Source organism: Eulemur rufifrons, chromosome 1, assembly GCF_041146395.1.
Source record: "Eulemur rufifrons isolate Redbay chromosome 1, OSU_ERuf_1, whole genome shotgun sequence".
Classification (NCBI taxonomy): domain Eukaryota; kingdom Metazoa; phylum Chordata; class Mammalia; order Primates; family Lemuridae; genus Eulemur; species Eulemur rufifrons.
This window is the reverse complement of record NC_090983.1, coordinates 25863285-25885298: the sequence shown is the minus strand read 5'-3', so window position 1 is coordinate 25885298 and position 22014 is coordinate 25863285. Positions and strand designations below refer to the sequence as shown.

Sequence of the window (22014 nt, the reverse complement as noted above, 5' to 3'; positions counted from 1 at the left end):
CAAAAATATGGCCTTTTAAAAATGACAGTAGGAAGTGATATTAACCAATGTTTTTATGTAGGGCTTTACATTTCATATCTACTAAGATTTTCTCATAACTACTAGGTTAAACTCTCATTTTGCTTTAAAGTACAATATGGAGTTGTTCACCTCTTTATTTACCATTTGCATATTTTTTTAGTAAATTAGCTCATGGCCTTTGCCCATTTTCTATTGACTTTTTACTTGCTGATTTTTAAAGATTTTTTTATATTAAAGAAATCAATACTTTGCCATATGTTGAAAGCATTTATTTCTCCCAGTTTCCTGTTTACGTTTGCCTTTACCTGTAGAATTTTAAGCATTTAACACTTTTTATGTGTTTAAAAGTATTTTGCCTGCATGGCTTCTTGATCTGAGTCAAGCTTAGAAAGTCCTTTCCCACTTTAATATTATACAAATACTCACCAACCTTTTCTTTCTACTACATTTCTGGTACTTCCTGGGTTTTATTTTTTTATGTTAAAATCTTTGCTCCACCTGGAATTTATCGTGATATAAGGAGTACGGTAGAATGCAGCATTGTTTTTCTTTTTCCAAATGACTAATTAGTTCCCAATTCCTTTTAAAGAATGGTCTATTTTATGTTTCACTAATTTGCTGTGCCACCTTACTTGGGTCTATTTCCATATTTCCTAAATCTTGTTCCATTAATCTGTCTATCTCTATGCCAACACTATACTGTCTTTTTTTCCCCCCGAGACAGGGTCTCACTCACCCTGTGTCTTAGTAAATGCACCATGGAATGAGACCATCATAGCTCACTGTAACCTCAAACTCTTGGGCTCAAGCAATTCTCTGGCCTCAGCCTCCACAGTAGCTGGGACTATAGGTGTGTGTCACCAAACCTGCCTAATTTTTCTATTTTCTGCAGAGATGAGGTCTTGCTGTTGCTCAGACTGGTCTCGAATTCCTGGCCTCAAGCAATCCTCCCGCCTCCACCTCCCTAAGTGCTAAGATAGGCATCAGCCACCACACCCAGCCTATACTATCTTATAATACATTTTTGTATGTGGTAGAAACAGTTTCCCTTCACGTACCTAAAACTTTGAAAAGTCAAATTCTATAATTCTATATTGAATATATTAGGGAAGTTTACTGCCTCCCATCTTTATGTTAAATAAAAATAATTTTGGAATGTATATTACCAATATGTATGTAATTTAAAATTTATATTATAGTTTTATGTATAAGGTTTATTTAAAATGAGATACACCTCAGGTAGTCAGAAACTGACCCTAGTTTAGATATTTAACTTTCTGAGGAACTTAGATTTTTTTCATTTTTATGTAAGGATAAAAGCATTGTACAAGTTTAGTGGGTTAAACTAATCAGACCGATTGTTTACATGTTTATAAAATTAGGCAACACGGTTTAATTGTTTAATAGTGTATAAACTTTCAGTAATTGATTTTTTTCTACTTTGTATGAACTAGGCATGCAAGAATGCTTTAAGCCTGATATGTACTAACACCGAATGCGGGAAGAAGACCTGAACGGCAGCGCATGTTTTAGCAGCCACTTTCATTCGTGAGAACATTCTTTGGAACTTTTGCTTCCACTTTGCCTGTTAGTAAGAGTTGCATGGAACTGATAGTCACAGTAAGAAAAATAGTTATGCTGTGTACACAGGCAATAAACAGACACGAGAAGTCACTGAAAACCTTATTGTTTTCAACACCATGTATACTCATAATCTAGGAATAGCGTAGAGAAGACTAAATGGTAGTAATTTCAACAAAGGAATCTCTCAAAGGGAGCAACACACCCCAGTCGCTCACTGGAGGAAGCCAACGTGAGCCTCCAGCTTAGGCTAAAGCAAAGAACTGTGCTAAGAACTCAGCCTTTTCTTTTCATTGTCTCTGAGTGGTGGCCTGAGCAAGCTCTCCAGAACCCTCCGTGAAAAACACTGAGGTAAGAAAGTTTCAGGTGCAGTTGGCCTGGGAGAAGGAGGTTTCAATACTGCCCTTAGGTACTGTTGAAGTATTAAGGTTGCCCTAACTAGATCTCTCTCTGTCTTTTAAACAGTGTACCTCAAATATGCTCAGGGGAGCCGGAGGAAGGGAAAAGTCATCTCTCTTGCTTGCTGCTTTGACATTCACATCACTTCTGTCCCTAGACCCCTGAGCTGGTGATTCTTTCAGGTACTGCAGGAAACCGCGCTCGCCCCAGAGGAGGTTAGCTCAGACCTGCTCAGCACGTTCCACCCGTGCTCCCTTCCCCATGCCTGTGTCTCCCCTGATGCCAGGGGAAACTTGTTTCTCTCTTTTCAGTCTAGAATTTGAAGATTTTCTTTCCAATCATTGATATAAACTGCTTTGCCACCAAATCTTTTATCTTAAATTTCCTTTCTCTTTGCCATCAAGGATTCCTTTTCTAGAAAAAATGTGGAGGTTAACTCTCTTCTTAAAACACGGCTTTAAGACACTTCAATCTCCCAACTCTCTAGGCCAAACTAGAACTTTCAGTTTAAGTTAAATCAGTTCAAGTTAGTGGCTTCCAATATTTCCAAGGCAGTCTTTGAATCAGCTTCATTATTTGTAAGTTAGTCTATTACGTTCTTGATTTTGCAAAATGACAATTCACATGAATTACTACTTTTTAATGCTACATTCCCCTGTTTTCTTATCAAAAGGCTACAAAATTCTTCCTATTAATTGTGGTAGTAAGGACCCCCCTCCCCCCCCCCCCCCGACCTACCACCACACTGACCACTAGAAGTGAGACTAGTTAAGGGTAGGTGGTAGAGTCTTTTAGCACCCTGGATGGTTGTGGGTCCCCCATATTTCAGAGCTAGTGCTCTAACAGGGTCAGGCAGAAATCATGCCGCACTGGTATTCAGCAGCCTGGATCTCCCAGTAGCTACAAGTGTGGTGTTGGATGAGGATTCTGGTTGGGGCTGGAGGGGCAGTTGTGGGTAGATGATTGCTCAATTCCCTGCTGGCTCTAAAAAGGCTCTCTGCTCTGGTACAATTCAGACCAAACAGCAACTTTTGTACAGAGTGTTAACATGGACCTTTATCTCTATTTCAAGTGCTTTAGAAGCATCAGGAACTGAAGAGGTAATTATTAATGGTAGCTGTAGACAGTATGTGAAGATATTTTCTGATGCAGCATTGTTGAGTGGTTTAATCAGAATACTGTGAGGGTTTAATAAATATATGATAATATGTATTAGATTCTGAAATTGAAACAAAAAAGAATTTTTAAAGACAAATTTAATAAGAGATCACTATGTGTACTCCTGTAATTAGTTATATGGAAAAGTCTCAAAATATCACATACATATAAGGACAAAACCAAGATATTATTGTCCCTTTTGTAATTCTAAAGCATGAAACAGTTCATTTCAGAACATACTGCTCAGTCTGAAAAGTCAACATTTTTTGTATGGAAAGGTAAATACTCCTTCTCTTCCCTATTGTGTATTCAGGTTACTTATTTACAGTCCTATGGGGAACAAAAAAGCACATGCTAAAAAAATCACCTAAAAAATGTTTTGAAAATTAAATTATCTAAGTTAGCTTAGCAGAGCTCAAATTTTTGACATCATCTCTCTCCTGACATTAAAGTCTCCCTTGACACAGTAAAACATATCTACCTCTAACAGATGATAGAGGTTAGCCGTCACTCAATAAAGTCACATATCTTGGTAATATCCACTTAAATAACAATTTCTCTGAAATCAGTTTGAAACCATTTAAAAGGAAAAAAAAATATGTTACTAACTACAGATTGGCAAAATTAAAATAACACTCTCTATTCATGAATTATTTTTTGAGCAGTTACTGTGTGTTGTTCTAGATGAAGCAGTGAGCAAAATATGAAAAGCCCATTTCCTCATGGAGCTTACATTATTTCAAATGGTGGACTGAATCACAATTTGAATTTGTGTCTTACTCCCTTTGGGTAAATAGCATCAAAATCAGTCACATTTCACTGAAAACATCATGACAAACTATCAAACAGACAAATAGAAAATGCTAGGCAATACAACTGAAGCAAAGACCTTAACCCTTTTGTCAATAAAAGCTTAAAACAGTGCCATATGCCTGGTGGGTAGTGGTGGCTTGTCAAAGGTCACACAGCAAGTTAGTGGCAGAGTTAGGAATGACATCTAGACTTCTTTATTCCTAGTCCAGTGATCTTCCCATGGACTAGCCTACCTCTACTTATTAAATGGATCTTAATGATTTTAGAGCCAATGAAACTTTTTTTCCTACAGAAGTAACCCATCAACAAAAGTTTATACATTTAATGTGACTATTTTCCTGGTTCTGATATAATGTGATAAAATAGATATAAAATTATGTATTCCGTATGATTCAAATTTTATTTAAAAAGATATATATGCATACAGATATGTAGGAAAAAATAAACAGGTAAAGATTTTTTCTTTACTTCTGGGTATTTTCAAACTTCTATAATGAATATCAATTAATTTTACAGAGAGAAAGTTAAAATATGAGTTAATGATGAACATTTCCTCTGCTAAACAATAAAAAATTAGATTGTCTGAAATGCTTAAGGATAAGATGATTAACACAGTATTAACCAGATACCTAACTAGAAGCTTAGTAAGAAATGTGTCTAGGTGGAGAGGACAGTGATCTATTCAAGTGACAAAATAGCCTCAAAACACAATGGCGGCCTTACCAGCTAGGACTGTGCTTACAAGTGTACTGTATTTATCAAGTGGCTTGATGGCATAAAGGGTCAGGTTAGCCCTGAGGGTTTTACAAAAGTCTTGTCTGTGTTAACAGACATTCTGAAATATTTTGACACATGAATACAGAAGCCACCAGGCCAAGGTGAGATGATATTTGCCAAGTTACTCTATGACCAAAGTTTAAAATCCAAAAGAGTTAGCATTGTGCTGAAGAGTTTTTATCAAGGAAAATCATCATTGACACAATAAATACATTTAAGAGTGAGCAGTCTCATAGCCTAAGAAGGGTGGAATTCCACCTGGGAAGTTAGCACTCTGCTTCTGCCATGTATAAAACGTGTGTGCTCTCTAGGCTGCAGGTTTGCCTAGTCTAGATGGTCCCCACAGTCCCTTCCATCTCTGTTAGCTTATAATCCTAAAACATAAATAGGAGTCTTGTCCTCTACCATCAGTGTTAGAGGACCATTGAGAAAGTTCCTCAAAATGCTCCTCTTCAATACCAGAGTGAGAAAAGAACAATAAGCAGATGGAAACAAATAGTTCTTCAGAAAAGGTGCCTACAAAGAGGAGTCCAAATTTCCTTGAGCTGTTTCTAGGATCCCACATCTCATTATAATACTCACTGAGTGGCTGCTTCCCAAGAAAAGCCACAGAAAGGAAATATCATTAAAAAATCGTATATATACATTGCGGGAAGCTGTTCCCTCCCTTAAGCCCAATCTAGCCAAGGCTGTTGTTCCCTATTGTTGAACAGGATGTAACAAGACTGCCAAATGCAGCCCACAAACCTGCTAATTAGGTGCACTGACAGTGTTTGTTTTGGAACCATTTACCAACAAAGGAATGTGTCAGGCTGATTAGTGAGAAAAGAGTATGTAATGTATGTGTATTTGAGTCCAGATGAGGGCATAATCCAGGTATTCAGTCTGTTTGTGCAAGGACTCACAAAAAACGAGGGCTGAACAAATAGGAAGCCACAGTGAAAGAACCAGCTTCTGGGCAGCGCTTCTCTCTCCTCCTCCAGAGTTTTGTTCCAATTCCCCGCTTCCCCACCAGAAAATTCCTGCCTAAACACTTTACATGAAATTCTCTTTCAAACAGTGACAAACTACAACAGGCTCCCCAGAAAAATGAAGAGTCTTTGTAAGGTTGCTGGTAAATCTGGAGTTTGATGGCTATTTTGGCATGTAAGTGACAACTTTAGGCAAAACCATCTCCACATTCAGCCTTTCTAGAGCTGTGCTAACGTGGGCAAATCAAAGGGAAATAGGGCAACAGAAAACACAGCTCCTAATGGACTGTTCAAGTTGTGCTGAGAAAAATTATGCATCTCAGCATCTTCCTGGGAAGAAGTAATTCTGTACTTTATAATAAAGTAGATTCTTTCTTTTTAAACAAGCCTTTATAAGGTTTGACGACAATTAGGTATTTAAAACCTCATGTGTACATGAAGCTTAAAGAAGGGCAGAAGGTACCAATGCAGAGAAAAAAGTCCATGCCCCAACACGTCTAGGTCCTCAGGGGCAGGCTGGTATGGAGTGCAATGAAATGCAAAATGACAAAGACCAATTCAAAAGGTCAGGTGTGTTGGGAGGAGTCTCCATGTTCTTCAGTACAAGCTGGACATTGCTGGAGTTTGGCCAGATGGATGAAAGCAATGGGGCTTGGACTAAGTTCCTGGGGAGGCCTTCTTTTTCTGTAAGATAACCTGACAAAATAGCAGAGTATGTTAACTCAACTGGCAAGAGTTTGGAGTTAATAAGTTCAATGTCCTGCATGCCATCATTATTTCTTGGAGGTGGGGATGGAGTGGGTCAATTATTTGTACACAAATAAAAACTGGCAAACAATGCTCAGTCTGTACTTCCAAACCCTGGTGCTTTAAAAAAACAACCCTTTTAGAAGGGAAACCACTGAGCTGCAGATGCCCCACTAACACAAGAAGAACACCTCCTCTGATGCCTTCCCCCAGGGCAAGGGAATATTGTTGACCAGGGGTGGCCCATGCTCCCACCAGAGAAATAACCTTAAATGGTAGATTGATTGCTTCAACCTTATATATTTATATAACGCTGTAGTGTTATTTTAGACTTTTGCTATGGTCCTCTATCTTTGGAAGTATTTTAATTTGCCTTAATTAATTAAGATCTTTGTAAGTGTAATTATGAATGCATATATACCTGGGTGAGCTGAACCAAACAGTATTTATTGAATGCTGTCTTAGTCTGTTTGTGTTGCTAAAACAGAACACCCAAGACTGGGAAACTTAGAAAGAAAAGAAGCTTTATTTGGCTCACAATTCTGGAGGCTAGAAGGCCCAAGAAGTATGGCATTGGTCTTGTACTACCTCACAACATGGCAGCGAAGTGGAAGGGGAGGTGGACATGTGTGAAAAGGACCAAACACTAGAGGCAACCTAGCTTTATGACAATCCCCTTTTGAGGGAACTAACCCATTCCCTCCAGGACTAATCCATCTTAATGACCTAATCATCTCTTAAAGACACCACCTCCCAATACCGCCATACTGGGAACCAAGCCTCAACATGAGTTTTGGTTGGGACAAACCATACAAACCATAGCAAATGCCTATTATATGGAGGATACCAAACTTAGTGTTAAGTATCATCTTTTTATAGAATACCCACATCTAAATACAGCCCCAAGTGGTACAGGAGTCATAAAGTCCTGAGGTGCAACATTTTCCATATTGGAAAACCTGTGCGGATGACTTGCATGTCACATGAAAAAAAATCAACAAAGCTAAATGGATCAGGACAGAAAGGATGGAACTAATTTATGATAGCTGGTTCATTTTCTAAGTCTCATGTTAAAATACATGCTGGGTGTTTTTGAGATGAAGTGTTTATGTACTTGTGATCTCAAAGCATTTCAAGATTCAGAAATGGCATCTTCAAAAAAATGTTGAAAGCAGGATGGTCTTCTTAGCATTAGGAAGGTGTTCTTAATAACAAGAGAAGATTAGTGATGTGTAGAGATGTCAGAAAGAAAGCTGCATAGGAGACAACTTAAGGATTTAAAATAAAAAATCTAAGTCCTGGGTCATTTTGTGGATTTACATGACCTTTTTTGCTTTTATATTCATTGTTTTCCCTTAATCTTAGAGCAGTGTCAGCCTAATCTTCTGATTTATAATTCTTAAAAGTTAGAGCCCTTATTTCTTATTATCAATCAAGGAGAGCATGTTGTGTCATTTCTATTTCTTTAGGATATGCAATTTTATCATTGTTTTATCAAAATGTCTCTCTCTCCTAAAGCTGTGCTTTCCTTACAGTCCTCTAGGAGGGTAAATGCTGGATTAGGCTTAAGTAAAGCAATTTTACAATTCAGGATCTTCTATTTAAAATCTTGCAATTTAGATTTTAGGGTTTTCCTCGAGGTTCAAGGAAAGTCTGTACTTAATTTGTGACTGAGAAGACAGTGTATCTCAAGGTAAAGCCGGTGATGTTATCTTCTGAATAGAAAGGAGGTTGGTGTGGTGCACCAGACTGGGGTTTGCCTACTGAAGCCTGATTGAGGCAGATCCTCAGCTTCATAGTCCCTCTTCCCCACCCTGACCCGCCTAGGAATGCACAGGGGGGAACCTCTGCTGCAGCCCCCGTCTCCACTCCCCTTCTCAACAATCTTTTGGCCTTTTTACAAAAGAAAGGCATTTATCTTTCCCTCACTCCAATCTAACCATCATGGCTCACTGCTCCAAGCGTAAAAACTCCCAAGGTAGTAAGTTAAGGGACAATTCAAAATAGCAGTTTTAGGGGAGGTTTCTTTAATGACAGAGGTACATAATTTTTTAAAATTAATTTTAAGGGATATATTGCAAAATGGTTTGAAGACTACAGGTACAGAAGTAGTAGTGATATATAATGAAAAAAAGCATGGATTTGAGTCAGATGTTGTTGGGTTCAAGTTCTGGCCTTATCTCTTGGGCCAAGTTAATTGCCTCCTCTGAACCTGGGTTTCCTCATTATTAAAATGGAGGTAATACTATTTCCTCAGAGGACTGGAAGAAGAATTAAATGATGAGATATGTAAATTGCTGGCTCTAGTACTAGTAAATATTAGTGCCATTCTCCTACAATCCCAGCACATTTTCTGCATCTGCCAGAGACGGGGTCCTAGAAATGAATACTAGGGGTATATTTTCAAATTACATATTCATGAAACTTCCACCTGCATAATGATTAATTTAATAAAGAAGAGAAAGTCTAAAACAGTTGACCAATGTTTTATATATGATCATAATCAAATAAGCATGCTAAAACTGAGTATATTCAAATCCTGAAGTACATTAATCAGTGCTTTAGATTTCAACATAAAGCTCTCTACTATTTTTATTTTCTTCTTCTTTTTTTTTTTAAGACAGAGTCTTGCTCTATTGCCTGGGCTAGAGTGCCACGGTGTCAGCCTGGCTCACAGCAACCTCAAACTCCTGGGCTCAATGAATCCTCCTGCCTCAGCCTCCCGAGTAGCTGGGATTATAGGTGCATGCCACCATGCCTGGCTAATTTTTTCTATTTTCAGTAGAGACGGGGTCTCACTCTTGCTCAGGCTGGTCTCAAACTCCTGACCTCGAGTGATCCTCCCGCCTCGGCCTCCCAGAGTGTTAGGATTACAGGCGTGAGCCACCTCGCCCGGCCTCCCTAATATTGTTAGAAATTGTGGAACAAATTTTCTCACTTACAATGCACACTGCTCCTAGGGAGGACGGAGCCCTTCTTGGAGCTCCAGGTCCACCTCCTCTACTGTGCTCCTACCACCCTTTCATAGAACTGCCTAATGGCTTGTCTGTCCCTTACTAGACTGAACTATTCGTGAGTAAGGACGAGCTGAGTTCACTGTGTGTCTCCAGAATCTAGCCCAACGCACATGCAATACACTCAGTAAATTACTTACTGAAAGAACAGTTCTCGTGCTTGTGAAGTATTTTTTACTGAATTGTAATTATGCTATTCAAATGACATATGGATCTGAAAGGATATTTAATATATTTGTGAGGACACACAGGTGCTGGATTAAGCAGGGTGGTCAAGGATATGTGGTAACTAATTTACCAAATATCCCTTTTCTAAGATTTTTACATACAGATTTTTCAATGTTTTATTATGAAAAATTTCAAACACATTAAAAAGTAGAGAGAATAGTATAATAAATCCCTGTGTACCTATCACCTAGCTGCCACAATTATCAATATTTGGTAATCTCCTTTATATCCATGCCCTTACCCCATTAGTGGATTATTTTGAAGCAAATTCCAGATATCATACTATTTAATCCATAATGATTTCAGTTACACACAGATTTTAAAATTTACTTCACTATTCAAGTTTATTTTTATTGATCACATTTATTTATTCAACACATCTCTATGGACATGTTTTGAATCAGCAATTTGGTATTTCTGACTAAAATTTTCCTTTAATAATTTTTTTTATTAGTGTTCCTTCTTGCCTTTTCCCATAGACTTGTATAAACCACTCCCAGTGTTTAACTGGAAACTGAACAGCAAGAGAAAGCTCAACAGGTTCCTGAAAAGTATTAGCAAGCTGGAATTCCAGGAAAGCTGGTCAAGGTTCCCTGTGACTCAGACATTCGTGCAAGGGTAGAGAGCTGCACGGACCGAGGAAGAAACAGGAATCTAAACAGCCACATGGTCCTTCCGACTGCGTAAAGGCCCCTAGGAACCCACAGATGTGCTAATGTTGTCATTTTGGTGAGAATCCAGCACCTCTAACTATGACCACAACTACCTTAGAGGAGTGATTCTTTTTTCTGGCGGCGACTCATAATCATACGAAGTCTTTAAAGATACAGTTTCTGGGATTTCAAAAAACCAAGTTTCACCAGAGATTCTGATCTGCAGTCAGAGGGCAGCACCTCTGCCCCAGCTACGGGATAAGCCCAGGAACTGAGGGCTTTAAAAATGTATGCAAAACCCAGTGTCCAGATCTTGGTTCCTAATATCATTCTCCAATAAAAGGAACCAGGGCTCCTTAGACAGATGGCTGCTTCTAGAATTACGGCAGGAAATATATGATGAAAGTAAGAAAATGCTAAAGAAAAAACAAAACAAAAACAAAAAACAACCCCCCAAACAAAAACCTGATATTATAATTGGAGTATGTCAAAAGGACAAAAGAGCCAACTGAGAGCTTGAATGGCCAAAGCTGGAACAGTTGGAGCAATAAACTAAAGTAGCATTGGACTATAACCCAAAATAAAATATAACTATACCCAAGTCCATACTGATATGAATAAACAATTGAAAAAATAAATAAATGGGGAAGAGGAGACAAATCTCCCATGCAGAAGGATTCCAAATAATTTTGTACATACTTTGCTCCCAAGGGGGTGGAACATAACTGCCCACTCCTTAAGTGTGGGCTGCACATGGTGACTTTCTTCTAAAGAGTACAGTATGGAAAGAGGGGGAAGAAGAGTAACTTTACCCCAGAGAAACCTGACACAAACACTTCAGTGATGAGTCATGTTGATAGTATGTACCCGTGATACAATGTGATGAAAGTGGCACTTTACTTCCATGGTCTCCTTCCTCACACCTGTAAAACCCAGTCTAATCAAAAGAAAAATATCAGCCATATCCCAACAGGGGGATTCTATGAAATACTTGGCAAGTATTCGTCAAACCATCAAGGTCATCAAAAACAAGTCAAGTCTGAGAAACTGTCAGAAGAGCTAGGGAGATGTGAAAACTAAACATAACGTGGTATCCTGAAACAGAAAAACGGTATTAGGTAAAAACTAAGGAAATCTGAAAAAGTAATGGACTCCAGCTAAGAATGTATTGCGCTTGGTTAATTAATTGTGACAACTGTACCACACTAAGGTAAGACATTAATAATAGAGGAAACCGGTTGTGTGTATATATATGAGAACTCTCTGTACTATTGTGGCAAATCTAACATTATTCCAATAAATAATTGTCTGTTCAGCTTTGATCATAGAGTCACTGTTCAGTTGGATGAATTTTTTATTTTAGTAGACTTCATTTTTTTAGAACAGTTTTAGGTTTACAGAAAAATTGAGTAGATAGAGTTCCCATATCCCCTCCCCCACACTTGCCACATTTTCCCTATTACCATGTTGCATAGTGTGCTACGCTTGCTACAATTATTGAACCAAAATGACACATCATTATTAACTGAAGTCCACCCTTTAAATTAAGGTTCACTCTGTTGTATAGTTCTAAGGGTTCTGATAAATACATGATGTCATGTATGCATCACTAGAGTATTATACAAAATAGTTTCACTGCCCTAAAAATCTCCTGTGCATCATCTAGTCATCCCTCCCCAGCCCCTGAATCCCTGGCAGCCACTGATCTTTTTACTGTCTGTATAGTTTTGTCTTTTCCAGAATGTCACATAGTTGGAATCATATAGTATGTGGCCTTTTCAGAATGGCTTTTTTCACTTGCAATATGCTTTTTTTTTTTTTTTAGATGGAGTCTCGCTCTGTCACCACAGGTAGAATGCAGTGGCATCATCATAGCTCACAGCAACCTCAAACTCCTGGGCTCAAGTGATCCTCCTGCCTCAGCCACCTGAGTAGCCGGAACTACAGGCATGCACCATGCCTTGGCTAAATTTCCTATTTTTAGTAGAGACAGGGTCTTACTCTTGCTCAAGCTGGTCTCAAACTCCTAAGCTCAAGCAATTCTCCTGTCTCGGCCTCCCAGAGTGCAAGATTATAGGCATGAGCCACTGTACCCGGCCCGCAATATGCATTTAAGTTTCCTACATGTCTTTTTGTGGCCAAATAGCTCATTTGTTTTATTGCTGAATAATATCCCACTGTATGGCTCTACCACATTTTGTTTATCCATTCACCTGTTGAAGGATATCTTGGCGGCTTCCAGTTTTTGGCAATAATGAATAAAGCTGCCACAGTCACGTGCATGTTTTTGTGTGAACATAAGTTATCAACTCATGTTATTTAGAAGTACTTTGTTCAAATTTCGAAATGTTTTGGGATCTTCCAGGTATCTTTCTGTCATTGATTTCTAGTTTAATTTTATTATGGTCTGAGAGCATACTTTGCATGATTTCTATTCTTTTAAATTTGTTCAGATACGTTTTATGGCCCTGAATGTGTTCTCCCTTGGTAAATGTCCCATGTAAGCTTGAGAAGAATGTGTACTCTGTTGTTGTTTGGTGAAGTAGTCTATGGATGTCAATTAGATCCAGTTGATCGATAGTACTGTTCAGTTTTTAACTACATTTACTCATTTTCTGCCTGCTGGATCTGTCGGTTATGGATAGAAGAAGGGTGTTGAAGTCCCTAATAGTGAACTTGTCTATTTCTCCTTTCAGTTCTATCAATTTTTGCCTTACATATTTCAACTTTCTGTTCATACACATTAAGAATTGTTATATCTTTTTGGAGAATTGACTCCTCTCAATCCTTGTGTGAAGGATTTTATTATTTCTTTAACTAGTCCATAAAATTCACTGGTGAAGCCACCTGGCTTCTGTCGTGGGAAGATTTAAAATTACTCATTCAATTTCTTTACTTGTTATAGATCTATTCATATTTCTATTTCTTCTTTTTTTTTTAGAGACAGGGTCTCACTATGTTGCCCAGGCTGGACTCGAACTCCTAAGTGCGAGCAATCTTCCCACCTCGGTCTCCAAAGTAGCTGGGACTACAGGCACACACCACTGTGCCTGGCTCTGTTTCTTCTTGGGTCAGTTTTGGTAGTTAGTCTTTCCAGAAATTTGCCCATTTCATCTAAATTGTCCATTTGTTGTCATAGATTTGTTTATCATGCTTCTTTATAATTCTTTTAATTTCTGTACCCTTTTTCATTTCTCATTTTGGCAATTTTGTGTCTTCTCTTTTAACTTTTTTGATCTTTCAAAAGAATCAACTTGTGGTTTTTCTGTTTTCTATTTCACTGATATCTGCTCTAATCCTTATTCACTCCTTTCTTGTACTTGCTTTGGGTTTAATTTGCTCTTCTCTATCTAGCTTCTTAAGGTGGAATTTTAGGTTATTTATGTGAGCACTTTCTTCTTTCTTGAGATAGGTGTTTTTATAGCTATAAATGTCACTCTAAGCACATTTAGCTGCATTTCATATATTTTATATTTCATCTTCATTCATTTCAAAATATTTAAAAAATTTCACTTGTGATTTCTTCTTTGACCCATGAGTTATTTAGAAGTGTATTGTTTAATTTCCAAATGTTTTAGGGTTTCCAAGATTTTTTTCTACTGTGGATCTTTGATTGAATGTGCGAGAGAACATATTTGGTAGAGCTTCAGTCTTTTAAAATTTATTGAGACTTGTTTTGTAGCCCAGCATATGATCTATTCAGTTGGAAGCACTTTTAAATTTAATTTCTTATTAACATTTTCATTGCAATATAATTCACATACCATAAAATTCATTCTTTTAAAGTATACAATTCACTGATTTTAGTGTAGTCACAAGATCATGGAACTATCACCACAATCTAATTCCAGAACATTTTTATCACCCCCAAAAGAAACCTGTACCCATTAGTAGTTACCCCTTTCTTCCTTCCCCTAAGTCCCAGACAAACACTCATCTATTAATGCTTTGTGTCTCTACGGATTTGCCTATTTTGGACATTTTATATAAATAGAATCGTATAATATGTGGTTTTTGTGTATCTGGATTCTTACACTTAGCATGTTTTCAAAGTTAATACATGTTGCAGCATGTATCAGTATTTTATTCCTTTTTATGGCTGAATAATATTCCATTGTCTGGATATGCCACATTTTGTTTATCCACTCATCAGCTGATAGACACTTAGGTTGTTCCCACTTCTTAGCTATTATGAATACTGCTGCTATGAATATCTGTGTACAAGGGTTTATGTTGTGTGCATTTTTAAGAGGTATCTAATCTCTGGGCTATGAGCTAGGTATTTATACTCAGGAAACTGGAGGCTGGACTCTGTGTGCGGGTATGTGTGTGTCTGCATGTCTGCATCTATGTGTCTGTTTTTCTGTGTGTGGGGCCAACCCAAGTTTCTGAATGTTTACAAATAGTCTTTAGGTTTAAGAAGAGGCCAAAAGGGCTGAGTCAAACTCTTAATGTCTTAGCTCTACCCTACATGCTTCAACTCTCCCTGGCTACATGCCTCACCTTCTATTCTGAACCACAGTGTAAGTGAGCCCTGCAGGGTGGGAAATGGGCCATGACATTCATGCCCAAAGAAGCCAGTGCACACACGCGCACATACACACACACACACAGACCGTATATTTCTATTATGCTTTGGGAATGAAAGGAAAAGTGATATGTATCATTTTGTGATTCCAGAAAAGCAACAGTAAAAACTCTAATCTCATGTTATGGGGGAAAAAATCATCCATCAATCAATGGATGTGATGATGTTCAAATATTACTTTGGTTAGAAAAATAATCCCACATAAACTCCCACTTTTGTCTCCTTTGGATCCTAAAACTTTCCTTGCTACTGCAGAAAGAAGCATGTGGTAAGGCAGACAGCTGTTCACCAGCATCTCCAGTTTTTCTCCTAATGCTCGGTCCAGTTTTGGCCCTCCTCTGAGGCTGCAATTTCCATTGCCTATCACTTGGCCCTGAAAAGGTGGTGAGGATTCTTCCTCCCCAATCTTCATTCTAAAAATGAATCTGAACACTCTTTGTTACCTAATAAGGCAGAGTTAGGTGATGTTTCTTTGCAACTCTGTTATCTCATTCTGGATAAAGGTAAGGGTTGGAAATAAATATAGGAAACCAAAGGGTAAAAAATGTTCTCCAGGAAAAAAAAGAAACCTGATCCAGGGTAAGAGACAGACAGATACAGTACTTGACTAAAAGTTGCAGTGATCTGGCCAAATAAGACTGCATGCAACATATTCAGATATTCTTTTTATAAGACTGTACCTGCTTGTTGAAATATCCTCAAAAGGGTAGAGGATCTCTCCATTGTTACAGATTTCGCAGATGAACCCCTTCTGGCTACAAAGACTGCAGCTGTACACGTGCGCAGTGGCAAATTTAATGACCTTGCCCAAGAATGGAGCCAGCTTTCCCTCTATCACCTGCAGAAAGAGAAATTGGACAGGGAAGCAAATTCATTGAGAACAGAAGTCTTGCAGACACAGGAAAGCAAAGGAATTCCTTTCCTTTACACAACAGGAAAACCTCTAATTATAATTTCTCAGCAACTCTGAGGAAGAAAAGACGTAGTACTTTTGCTCCAAAAGAACTTTCTGGTTTAACCACTGGAAGTTGGAAAATGAAGATGCTGAAATTTCTTTTGTATTCCTCTTTATGTATAGTGTGGTATAGGAGAATGAGGACAAACAAATGGGGAACTCTATTTTCATAGACCAACTTTATAGTTATGGTGTAATGTAAGAAGAGTGTTGCAGCTTTTCTGAAACAGACTGAAAATATACATAGTAAATATGAACACATAAGTTTATGTTTGTAAACTCAGTAATATCTTTTTCTTAGATGAATTGATGGGATAGATTTTCCTCATCTCCCCCAAGAACACATAGCCAATGTGGAAACGTGGGTTTCTTTTGCTGCTGGTATGTATAATATAAAGAAGTTGCAATTTGGCAGTGTGGGGGCCACTTTCAGCCTGTAGAATTTTTTTTTTCCCAAAACAACTCATAGTGTTTTAAAAAAAATGAGCCATCTTAAAAATTGGGAGAGTTCACATAAAAATTCAGATTTTTGGCTTCTTTTGAAAAATCAGAAGATCTAGCAAAGCTAGGCCTGAATTCCAACATGATGATTATCCTGGCCCTGTGTAGGGGCTGCCGGTTCTCAGTGAGGCACGTGCGCTCTCCACTCGACAGCTGCACCCAGCAAGCTCTGGTGTCTCCCATCTGCCTGCCTCCCGCAGCTACCGACCTGTTGGGGGACACACATCCATGAGTCTGGAACCCACGGTCGGCCAGATCCCTCTCACTTATCTAAGACCCAGGGGCTTCAAACAGTTCAGCATTTCACACACTAACAAGATAAAAATCTGCCTTTACTTCCCTCTTATTAACGCATATACATATACATGCCAATTTTGATACAAGAAAAAAAATTAAAGATTAAATTTAGTTTGTAAATAGCTGAAAATAACTGGAAATAGCTGGATACTTTCTTTCCAATGAATACATAGTTAAAATTATAATTTTACATAAAAATAACTTCTGAGAGAAAAGCAGTAAATCATACCTAAAAAGAAATAACAGTGTCTAGGTGAGTAGGTAGTAGTGATTAGTAATACAAAAATAAAAGACTACAAAAAACATAATCATGTCTTTGGAAATGAAGCTATACATAATACTGGAGATAAAAATTGAGGTGGTTGTTAAACATCATCAAACAATCCCACAATGTTTTAGAAATAAATATAACAGCAGTTAATTCTAGGAAGGGGAACAGGTCAGAGGAACAAGTCTGTTACTTTGTATATAGTTGTGTTTTTGCATTTAAAAAAACAATTAATGTATATTATTTTTGTATTCAACTGCAGAAGGTGAACAGAAAAATCAGGTTTACTCTTTGTAAGAGTGGAGTTCTTTTCTTAGTAAAGGGATAGAAATCATCCTGGCTGTTTTTTGAGTCAAATAAGTATATTTTCCACCATTCTTCAACTTACTCTCCTCTATCCACTATCTTTAGGAAGCCAGAGATAGACCACATTTTATTTATGTTTTCTGAGAGACCATTAACTCCAATAAACCCTAGTAAGGCATGCTACTAATACCAAACCATGATACATCCTTTCTAAGAAATAACCACTACCAAATCATATACCCAACCACCAGTAAACACTTTCCAATGTGTCATGGGGTTATTTCTAAATTGTGGTGACAATACTTCCGTTGAGTTTGGTTTTCCTCATTTTACTCTTCCCTAAACAATCAAGGCTAATGACACATTTAAAGAGAGGCACTAACAAGCTATAGTTCATTTAGGGGAAAACAACCAGGATATAGAACAGTCTGGAAACCAGGTGAGTAAAGGTTATTTGAAGAAACTGGGGATGAGAAAAGAAGACTTTGAGGAAGACATGAGAGGTATTATCCAGGATCTAAAGGAAAAGCTTGAGTATCTTTGCATAAAGCTTTTTCTCTATCTAGAAGATTTCCTTGGGACAAAGCATATGAACATTTTGAAGGCTCTTGAAATATTTCACCAAATTTACACTGCCAGCAATACTCTTATTCTTAACTAGGGACTTTAATAAGCTTCAGGAATTGATATCTTTATAATATTTAGTCTTCTTAGCAAAGAATGTGATACATATCTTCAATTTATTACATCTTTATTTCTTATTGTTTAATAAAAATTTGTTTTATTTCCTTGCATAAGCTACTCACATTTATTATTTAGGTTATTTCAAGGTTAGACTTTTGTATAAGATTTTCCTTATCAGCTATTGCTGGTATATTAGAATATATTGATGTTTGTGGATATCTTACATATGACCCTATTACTTAATTTTCATCAATGCTAATCATTTTTAGGTGATTCTTTTGGGTTTTCTAAAAGTAATTAACTGGTTTCTTCCTAATATTATACCTCTTGTTTATGTTTCATGTCTTATTGCATTGTCCAGGGCTCCTGAAACAATACTAAATGATAATGGTGTTAGTGGCCATTCTTGTTATTTCAGTGAGAATTAAACTGGAAATTATAGAGTTTATAGTGAGTGACTTATTTTCTCCACAAAATACATATATCCTGTCATTCATCATGTTTCATTGGTTCCTCTTCTCTCTTCTTTTTAAATAACAGCTTTAGTGAGATATAATCCACATACCATGCAATTCACCTAAAGTCTACAATTCATTGGTTCTCAGTTTATTCAGAGTTGTGCAATATCACTACAATCAGTTTTAGAACATTTCACTAACCGTCCCCCAAAAACCCATACACATTAGTTGTCACTTCTCCTTTCCTCCTACCCTCCCCACTCAAGCCCCAAAATCAACTTTCTATCTTTATAGATTTGCCTATTCTGGATGTTTCATATGGATGGAATCATACAATATGTGGTCTTCTGTCGCTGGCTTTCATTTAGCAAAAAGTTTTCAAAGTTCACATTGATTCTCTTTTAAATGCCTTCAGTATAAGTCTCTTTTTTCTATTCTACCCCAGACTCTCATCATCCCTTTCTAGATCAACAAAATAATCTAGTTTTATTTCTAGATGCCTGTCCTTTTCCTTTGATCCATCTAGCTTACATATTAATCAGTTTTAGACATCATTTTTATCATGTATCATCTCTTCCCTCAAACCTTCAGTAAATTCTTATTTTATCATTAATCAAAATTCTTTATTCTTTCATTTCATAAAATTATATTGAGTTACTATGTCCCAGATACTTGATATGAGAGTCAACTGGACAAAACTGGAGCTTATATTTTGCCTGGCATGCAAAATGCAATCTCCATAAGTTAATTCCACACTATCCTTGCAAACCCATTTTCCATTTCTCAATATGTATCTTCTGTTATAAGCAAACTTTCCCCTGTGTAGAATATGCACGCTTTTGGTCCTGTGCTTTCACCTCTATCATTTCCTCTATCTGGAGTTTTACTTCTTTTCTTAACCCTTATTTAACTTTCATGTAGACTTCCTGGTTCAGATGTATTCTGGTTTGTTCTGGAAAGCCATCTAGGGTTACTTTAGCTACCATAGATCTCTTGTGCTTCTCCCTAGACATTTACTTTTACATCCTATAATTTAATATGGAACTTCGTGCTGTTTTGTATTCTTTGCTTTTGTTTAACATGTGATTATTTTGCTTATCCAATTGTAGACTGAACATTTAAAAATGACGATATTTGACCATTCTTACTCATAAACATGGCAATTTTATATGGGCAACCTAAGAGAATATAAATTGCTTGAGGGCAAAGACTGAGTCTCCTACTTGTTTTAAATAGCCCCTCTCTGCCAGGTACCTGAGTTCCTGTTGACTGACCAAGGATGCTTTTCTGTCTTCTCCCTTAGCTGTCAGCAGTCCTATCTTAGGATTGTCTTGATGTCACAAACATTTTCAATCATTCTGCTGTGTGATTTGGGGAGGGGCATAAAGAGTGCACAGACCTGGTGGCAGCTCAGCTATTCTGGAACCCTTTTTTCTTCTTTATACTTAATAGCTCTTCCCATGTGTCAGCTTAGGTTCATGGCCATGTTCCAAATGGCTGAAGCTGCTGAAGTTTTTCCTCCAGAAAAGTGAGGTAACAGTCTTAAGTTTATTTTAGAATTTACAAACATTCCTTTAATATTATAGAAGGGAAAACTTTATAATTTTCCAGGGATAAAGATATATTTAGAAGGTTTAAATCTTGTCTTTGAATACAATGACTAGCAGCACTAGGAACAGAATCCAGCCATTCTGGCTTCTGTTCTAGAGGTTTCATCACTATGAAGAAGTTGGCTCCAGGTCTGATATCTCTTAGGGTTCTTTTTAAAAGCCAGATATATATTTGTTTTGGATAATTGCTCACAAATAAATCAATTGTCTTGCCTCCCACCACCTCTCCTCCACCACCCCAAGAGCCTTGCACCTTTCATTCCCATTTCCTAGCCATCTTGGTGGGGGCTGAAGGTTAAGACCATATTCCACAAACACTAGGACAATGGCGGCCTCAAGCAAGATCAAAGCTTGAGGAGCCTACTACCTTCAGGTTCCAACCAAGAACAAAGAGTAGAAAAGAGCTGCCGAGATGCCCTTGGGTCTGGAAAATGACTATGGTGAGGCAAAGTCAAATGGGACCTCCTGGTCAACAAGTGCACAACACTGAGGAAAGTCAGACATTTGAACTCTGCTATGTCAACCCTAAACTGGTGTGCCTTGTCAGAGTGACAATGGTCCTTATGAGGCCCAGCATAGAGAAAAGTCCTACAAACTGTGTACCCAGGCTAGAGATGATCCAGGGATTCTCCTACCACTGAGATCAAGCCAGGACTGACCAACACAAAGTAAATCATAAAACTTAATAAAACTGGCCAAAGATTGTTTAAAAAAAAATCTAAATAGGATACAATGTTTGCTTCTTGATAAGTTGGGGTATTCTTCCAGTGGGTAGTAGTTTACCTCATTAGGGAGTCTCCCAGAGAGGCTGACCCTATGGAACTTCTGACAACCCATCAGAACTTAGTTGTCTCTGGATATTGAGAAGCTGTGGGATAGAATGGAAAAAGCAAGTCTGATCTGAGGACAAATTCTAGCTCATCCATTTTCTAGCTGTGAGACTTTGGCAAGTTACTTAACTTCTTTGAGTCTCAGTTTCCTTAACTGAAAAAGTAGGACGATATCTACCTTGCAGGGTTGAGGGAAGGATCAGATTTAACATATTGACATCTGATTTCAGCAAGTGATCAATAAATAATAGCACATTATTAGCTTGTCTTAATCTAAATAGAACTTTTCTATGATTTAGACTCATTGCTCCTTTTAAACACTTGAGATTTATAGCAGAGAGAAGGAAAAAAGGTATGAAGGTCATTTATCATTTTTTAAAGGCATTGAAGTGTTCTTCTGTTTGGATGGGACCAGTAGAAATTAATATAAAGCAGTCAGATCCATTTCTTTTGATACTGCTGTAAGTCAGAGAAACAGGCTTATACACATATACTGGGGAGAAGTATGTTTTGCTAAGGCCAAAATGCTGGGAGGAAGACATTTAACACACCTCAAACTTGACTTGAATCACTCACGTAATATAACATTTTAGCAACACCTGAAAATTGTCTTTCTTATTCCTTTCCTATTTATACTTAAATTAGTCACAGGTTAATATAACTTTATAACAATCACTCAAAAGTCAGAAGGACACTTCATCTTTAGCATTAAAAGGCTGATGATTTTAGTTAAACCAGGTGGTCATTTGGTGACCATGTCACAAATGATGGTGAAATAGACGTCTGAGATGAGGTTTAGTTATCTCTCTATTTCCTTCAAAGTGCATATCCATGTAAACAAAATCATGACAAGGTAATTAGCAAAAAACATATGTAGCTCTTCTCCTATCTCCTCACCCCCCTGCTCTCAACCTCCTTCTCCTTCTCCATATACCAAATTGCCCTATCTCCTTGAGAAAAGACAGATGTCCAAAACAGGGCAAAGAGTTTTTGTTTCTGTTTTCCATTAAATTAAATTTCTTGTACTAAAGAAGGTACTAGTCTGATTTATTTACTTGGGAAGCATACATATATATATGACAATTTCAGAGGTGTTATACTGACTGGGTGTTCAAAAACTATACACTTCATTTGTAACTTAAAATTATGTCATTT

The 22014-nt window shown here is 37.5% G+C and overlaps 1 protein-coding gene across 1 annotated transcript in view; it reads right to left on the bottom strand.

Annotated features, from left to right (window-relative positions):
- The window catches only part of PLEKHM3 (pleckstrin homology domain containing M3), a 147185-nt gene that overhangs the window by 8520 nt on the left and 116651 nt on the right, over nt 1-22014 (bottom strand). The window contains exon 6 of the mRNA XM_069467828.1: nt 15631-15788. Within this exon, the coding sequence (XP_069323929.1) occupies nt 15631-15788 (158 nt within the window). The remainder of the gene's footprint in view (nt 1-15630; nt 15789-22014) is intronic.